Raw genomic sequence first — 6,099 nt, 5'->3', positions numbered from 1 at the left:
GTAGGATATGCCGAGGAGAAATTTTATTTGTTTTCCTTTTCTTTGACGTTTTACTGGCGGTGGTAATGGTAGTGTTGTGCATAGCGCAATGGACGAATCAATCCGCGGATTTTGACGATCAATTTACTTTTTATCCTCGATTGCTCTTTTACTGACTGAGCGAATTGCTGTTTCGTGATGTAATATATACCGACACAAGCCATACAATCCATAGGACTGCATCATAATTCATACCATTCTTTGCTGACGAAGAAACATAGAGCAATGTTTGTAAACGGTTTTTGACATTTATGTACCCCAAATTAACATGCCGGACATTCAATCGTTGTTGACACAACCAGAACCATACATGCAATTTTGACCCAATCTCTGCTTAGTGGGCCAAAACTGGCACTTTAACCCTACATTTTGTGTGTGGAGTCGGATTGTTGGAATCAGATTGGACTCATCGACTAGGTTGGAGAAGTAAGTGCACTGATTATAATGAACGATTTAATAACTCTGAATATATATTCAGGCAATCAGAAAATTTGGTTCATTTTACTTATTCGACTGCTACTATGAAATATGTATTAGCGGCTTTTGGAACAAATTCGTAATTCAAATTAGAAGAAAAGTGTTGCCAGATAAAGTTCCGACAAGTCAGCAGTGTTGTCAGATAATGTTCCGACAAATCCGTTGTGTTGCCAGACGTTATGTCAAACTGTTGTTTTCAAAAAGAAGCGCGCAAAAGTTCCTGTCTCGTCGTCGTTGTCAGGAAAATTACAAAACATCAGCATCAGCATCATGCACCGAAGAACTCGCCTCAGTTTGCGGTCATCCATTGTGCACGATAAAGAAAACGAACATGAGGAACAGACTACTCCCAGGAAGCGCCGGTCAAAGCTTCCAGTCAACGTCAGCGAGCACGAAAGGGATGACGAGTTTGTTCCTTCTCCAAAGAAATCGGCTCGCAAGAGCCGTGGACGCCCATCATTGCAGCTTCCAAAGCCAGTCGTTGAGAGTGAGGATGCGGAAGAAACGGACACAAGCTGGCAAGAAGGTGGTGCATCGGAACTCGTAGGCAAATTGCCGGAACGGGAGAAGGAATACGACCAGCTGGTGACGTACGTGGAGAATGTTTTGGACAAGGGCGGTTCGGGTAGTTTGTACATCAGGTAAGTCCCGGGGGATTCGATTTATTCCTCTACCGTCCTACGTTTATTCCTCGACCGTTTTCTTCACAGTGGTCCACCGGGAACGGGAAAAACCGCAACACTGCAGCGGATCCTGAACCATGGTCCTTTCGTTGGCAAGTTGCGGCCAGTCTACATCAACTGCACCTCGATCAAAAGTGTCGGCAGTATCTACAAGAAGATCTCCGAAGCGCTAGGGTTGAAGGTGTCCGGAGGGACGGAGAAGGTCTACCAGGGCGCCATCGAGGCGTACCTCCAGCGAAAGCACAAAACCGTCATGCTCGTGCTGGACGAAATCGATCAGCTATCCAACAGTAAGCAAACGATTCTCTACTCGATCTTCGAATGGCCCTCGCGTGCCACCGCTCGCCTCATCCTCATCGGTATTGCCAACGCGCTCGATCTCACCGACCGTCTCCTGACCAGATTGAAGGCTCGATGTGATCTGAAACCGCACGTTATTCAGTTCCTGCCCTACACCAAGCAACAGATTGTGACGATCCTCAAGTCCTGCCTCGAAGCTACCGATTCCCTCGCACGTTTCCCCGAGCCCGCGCTGGCTCTGCTTGCGGCAAAGGTGGCGTCCACCTCGGGGGACATTCGGCGAGCGCTGTTCATTGCGCGTCGGCTAACCGAGGGCGTTAAGAAAGAAGATAGGAAAAATGGAACCGCAACTACCACGGCGGTCACGACGGTCAGCATGCGGCAGGTGATGGCTGTCCTGAACCAGGTGTACGGTGGAGCTCAGACGCTTAGCCAGGACCTGGACGAGGGTTTCCCGTTGCAGCAGAAAATCCTCATCTGCTCGCTGATGCTTGTGCTGAAGCACGGCAAGAACAAGGACATTACGGTGGGAAAGCTGCACGATGTGTACCGTTCGATCTGCGTCAAGCGCAACATTCACGCCGTCGATCAAACGGAATTCATAAACCTTTGCTCGCTGGTGGAAACACGGGGCATCATGCGGCTGCAAGGCAAAAAGGAGCCCCGTTTGCACCGGGTGTATCTGCAGTGGGATGAGGAGGAAGTGAGTGCGGCACTGAACGATAAGCAGCTCATCAATAGTATCATGGACGATGTGTCTTGTTTGGGAAAGTAGCACTTTTTTAACGGTTATTTATTATCTTAGGAGTCAATTTATAAAAGTGTGAAAATATTTTTTATAACGATTTATGAATAAAAATAACGATTTTGATTGTGAAACATTACCAATGGTTTAATACGTTCCAAAGCGGCAAAACACCGAGTGGTATACGCGTCAAACTTTCGGTTCCCATGGTAACGAAACCGATTCCAAACAACCTCCTTGCGGTGTTTTTAATTCTTCAGTTGGCTTTCGTCCTTTCTGCCACAAGTACACTCAACATGGCGGCATCACGGCGTAGTTTGGATATGTACGATGAAATGTACGAAATAAAAAATGGTCGAGAGATTGACGATAGTCCTCCACCGGACTTGGATGTTTCCGGGTCGCTACGGTTCATCAACCAGGAGGAGGAGGACGAGGAGGATGATGAGGATCACCCGGAAGAACGGGAACAGCGAAAGGTAGGTGACTAGTTCAAACATACAGCCACAAGGGATGTGAAAATGAGTTTTACGGACTCCGCAGGAAAGCTTTAACGAAAGCCACCCATTGGCACTGGTCGATGAGGGAGGGAAAAAGGCAGCCCGAGGTACAGCAGGTATGACCACGTGGAGGCTCTCAGTTCTGGTGTGTTGCTTTGTTGGATGATGAGTTGTGTCCTTTCTTGTCCCCGTTGTCCGCGTGCTAGACTTGAGCCAGAAGCGCGAGACACTTCGCAAGAACGATTCCCTTACAGACAGCAGTGGCAGTGTGTCGGACGACGAGAAGGAACCGGCCAAGAAGCTGGTCGAGGAGAAGGAGTTCAATCCGAAGCTGTACGAAAACATTGACGCACCGGGCGAGGTGAAGGACCTGTTCCAGTACATTTCACGCTACACGCCGCAGCGCGTTGCGATCGATTACAAGCTAAAAATTTTCATCCCCGAGTTTATACCGGCCGTGGGCGATATCGATGCGTTCCTGAAGGTGGTTCCACCGGGGCCGGTGAGCGAGAACAAGAGCAAGAAGCTAACCGGTCACATACAGAATCTTGGTTTGATGGTAAGGGGGTTGGTAAAACATATTTCGCCGGATGATCGGGTTTGTTATCCAACATTTATTCTTTTGAATATTGTCACAGATCCTGGACGAACCTTGTGGTGATCAGAGCGACAGTGTGCTGCTACAGATGAAGCTACGGTCGATTTTTACCAAACCGATCGAAACACCGTCGGCGATAGTGAAGAGTGCGCGTGACATCGACCGATGGATAACGGAAATACAATCGCTTCGAGCGAACCAGTCCATCCAGAGTGCGAACGCACAGAAACAACCGAACGTGAACATCGACAGCTTGATGTCCGAGTGGCCGGAAGAGGTCGAGCGGACGCTCGATGCGGTCGGTTTCCCTTCGGCCAAGCTGGACTGCAGTTTGGCGAACTACATTAAAATTGTCTGTAACATTTTTGACATTCCGCTGCCACCCGGCGAAAGCCAGGCGGATTATATCTACGCATTGTACAATCTTTTCAACCTTTTCCTGGCAATCAAGCAGCAGAACAGTTTGTAGATGCGGGTTACGTAGACAAACTGAATAATATTTAACAATTGTATTTTATGCAAACGCAAGTAATATCAATATGAACGGTCAGTTAATAAAATAAATAAAATGAGCAAAAAAAAACAGGGTCCACAATTTTGATAATACGTATCTCCGTTTTTGATTGACGAGTAGCGTTCGAGTTTCAATTGATAAGCGTTGGTGTTGTTACGCGGACACCTTATCTCGATTAATGTCTTCGTTATCAACGGTGCATCGATGCATTTGAATTATTAAAAAAAGATTTAGTGGTGTCTAATCAGTGGTTCTTATATTTTAATTTATATCGTTTCTTGCAGAGGAGATATGATACGCACATGAGAACGTGTAATACTGAAAATAATATTGCTTTAGCGAATTGCTTCTTTTTACCACAAAACAACGTAATTGCCATTCATTTTATTTGAAAAACTTTTTCCCTCACGAAAGCTTAGCTTTGTTTGATTGCTGAAATCGTAGTAAAATACTGAAATAGATCGTTCGATTGTTAAGAAACTGCTAGTCAATGCACAGGTCAGACTACCAAATTTGTACTTACGAGGGTAGACACAATTTTGGTCACTTTAAAATACGCACGTACGCATCCTCAATGCCATACTGGTGAATCGCCAGAAAGGGAAAGTGCGTGATGAGGAATCGTGACATAATCATTTGCCTGTTGAAATACCACCGGAAAATGGCCAAATTCATCAACACCGATAGAATGTACGATATAGCGAAGAGCACGAAACGGGCGTATCGGGTAAGCTGCTCGTAGTGGCTTTTGTGATGCGCCTTGGCGGGCGCTTCCTCGTCCCAGTAGTGATAACCGGGAATGTTGTTTAGACGCATCGTGAGAAACAGGAAGCTATCGTAATAAACGAACGGATTGAAACACCAGAGGCCCTCGATGAGTGCTCGGCCCATTTTTTCGAACTCGGACGTGCGGTTGAGTAGAGCCGGTTGAAGAATTTCGCTTGCTATCAGTGACATGCGTTTCTCGGTGGTTTCGAAGCTATCGGAACAAGCGTTGAATCTTTGAAGAGAAACAACAAAAAGATCTATGATAGCGAAGATCAAGAGTAAACGTTGGTTCAGGGCCGAAACGAACCTATCTTCTATTCCCATCATGTACCCGATGACGCGCCAGAAATGTACGAAAGCATCCCAATCGCCCGGTCCATACTGTATGCCAAGTTTACGATGGCTAATGATAATGTAGCTGCAAAGAAACGAAAAAAAAAAATCCTTGAACAAAATTCAGGGCAGAGTAATTATCTTTTTTTTTGCATAAGGTGTAATTATGTGTGATGCCGAATTATGGTACTTTTTTGCCAGTGACGCTAATGGCTGTCTCGTGCCATTTTCTTGTTTCTTACCCAATGAAACCAAATTGTGTAATTGCCATATCCTTCTGGGATATGATCATGCCGGGATGGACACTGTTCGCCTGCTTGCTTACGCCGGCATGTGTTTTTCGCACGAAAGTGATCGATTTCCACGATCTACAAAGAAAAGAATGTATAGATTTTGCATCACAAAAAGAAGCCATCATAGAACAGCTGAACAAACAACATTAACATACTTAGACGAGGGAACCAACGCTTCGTAGTACCATTCGAGCGTATGCATAATCGTAGCCACGTAGCGCCGGTAAGCGGTCCGTGGTTCGGACGATTGGTTCGTATGTATCAGCACCCGCAAGATCGACGGTACCGCAATGATCGCGAGCAAACCGCACAGTTTGCCCACGAACATGGCGTAAAAGTTACGCTTGAAAAATTCCTGCGCCCTGTTCCACCGACAACCGGTCCCGGGGGGATGATAAAAAAAAGAACGGAAAAGATCGTTAACCAATTGACATCATAGCTTCTCTGTCTCCAAACACAAACCTTTTGTATTTTACGTCATCATACCACTCCGGGAGCTCGATCGGTCCAAGATCCACCGAAATGTTTGCGCCTTCCTCGAGTCTTTCGATGTATGATGCAGTTTTCAAATGGACTATCGGGGAAACGTGCGGAAAACACAATTAGAAAGTGTGCATGAAGACGATCTACGTTGGATGCGATTTTTAGCTAACCTGGTTTTGTGCTACCGTTTGTTTCCATGCTGATCACACTGGCCTAGGAGTTTCATCGACGAGTTATCACTTATTTCTTCTAACGGTCATCGACGGTGCAATATCTCAACCACTTTTCTGTATCAAACAGGATGTTACGCACTGACCATCTCGTTTCACTTCTGTTTACGCTTTAAGCAAACTGTTTATTTCTACG

The 6,099-nt window shown here is 46.1% G+C and overlaps 3 protein-coding genes across 5 annotated transcripts; 2 read left to right on the top strand and 1 right to left on the bottom strand.

Moving 5' to 3' along the window:
• Positions 1-730: 730 nt before the first annotated feature.
• On the top strand, positions 731-2,383 carry LOC131262465 (cell division control protein 6 homolog). The gene is made up of 2 exons (XM_058264471.1): positions 731-1,157; positions 1,227-2,383. The coding sequence occupies exons 1-2, from the start codon at positions 787-789 to the stop codon at positions 2,272-2,274; spliced, it is 1,419 nt and encodes a 472-aa protein (XP_058120454.1). The 5' UTR covers positions 731-786; the 3' UTR covers positions 2,275-2,383.
• Positions 2,384-2,540: 157 nt separating this feature from the next.
• Positions 2,541-3,822, top strand: LOC131264867 (intraflagellar transport protein 46 homolog). Its single transcript, XM_058267134.1, has 4 exons — positions 2,541-2,723; positions 2,788-2,860; positions 2,951-3,303; positions 3,383-3,822. Exons 1-4 carry the CDS (start codon positions 2,541-2,543, stop codon positions 3,809-3,811), a joined length of 1,038 nt encoding a protein of 345 aa, XP_058123117.1. The 3' UTR covers positions 3,812-3,822.
• Positions 3,823-4,249: 427 nt separating this feature from the next.
• Positions 4,250-6,067, bottom strand: LOC131262466 (rubber oxygenase-like). 3 transcript variants are annotated; one of them, XM_058264473.1, is made up of 7 exons: positions 5,904-6,067; positions 5,713-5,824; positions 5,406-5,612; positions 5,200-5,325; positions 4,932-5,042; positions 4,380-4,856; positions 4,250-4,307 (listed from the first exon to the last, which is right to left on the bottom strand). In XM_058264473.1, the coding sequence occupies exons 1-6, from the start codon at positions 5,929-5,931 to the stop codon at positions 4,400-4,402; spliced, it is 1,041 nt and encodes a 346-aa protein (XP_058120456.1). In that variant the 5' UTR covers positions 5,932-6,067; the 3' UTR covers positions 4,250-4,307; positions 4,380-4,399. The 3 variants fall into 3 exon arrangements, with proteins under 3 accessions (XP_058120456.1, XP_058120455.1, XP_058120457.1); XM_058264472.1 differs by having other exon boundaries at positions 4,250-4,856; XM_058264474.1 differs by having other exon boundaries at positions 4,250-4,856; positions 5,919-6,067.
• Between the last annotated feature and the right edge of the window lie 32 nt (positions 6,068-6,099).

Source organism: Anopheles coustani, chromosome 2 (assembly GCF_943734705.1).
Source record: "Anopheles coustani chromosome 2, idAnoCousDA_361_x.2, whole genome shotgun sequence".
NCBI lineage: Eukaryota > Metazoa > Arthropoda > Insecta > Diptera > Culicidae > Anopheles > Anopheles coustani.
The sequence above is the reverse complement of the archived record's forward strand: the minus strand, read 5'-3'. Positions and strand labels throughout refer to the sequence as shown.

Excerpts from the sequence above, each read along its gene's own strand:
- LOC131262466 (XM_058264472.1), bottom strand. The coding sequence starts at position 5,931 with ATGGAAACAAACGGTAGCACAAAACCAG. Across the intron at positions 5,825-5,903 it reads AAACGGTAGCACAAAACCAG|TCCATTTGAAAACTGCATCA; the intron begins GTTAGCTAAAAA and ends TTTCCCCGATAG. Across the intron at positions 5,613-5,712 it reads GATGACGTAAAATACAAAAG|GGCGCAGGAATTTTTCAAGC; the intron begins GTTTGTGTTTGG and ends TCGGTGGAACAG.
- LOC131262465 (XM_058264471.1), top strand. The coding sequence starts at position 787 with ATGCACCGAAGAACTCGCCTCAGTTTGCGGTCATCCATTGTGCACGAT. Across the intron at positions 1,158-1,226 it reads TCGGGTAGTTTGTACATCAG|TGGTCCACCGGGAACGGGAA; the intron begins GTAAGTCCCGGG and ends TTTTCTTCACAG.
- LOC131264867 (XM_058267134.1), top strand. The coding sequence starts at position 2,541 with ATGGCGGCATCACGGCGTAGTTTGGATATGTACGATGAAATGTACGAA. Across the intron at positions 2,724-2,787 it reads AAGAACGGGAACAGCGAAAG|GAAAGCTTTAACGAAAGCCA; the intron begins GTAGGTGACTAG and ends CGGACTCCGCAG. Across the intron at positions 3,304-3,382 it reads TACAGAATCTTGGTTTGATG|ATCCTGGACGAACCTTGTGG; the intron begins GTAAGGGGGTTG and ends ATATTGTCACAG.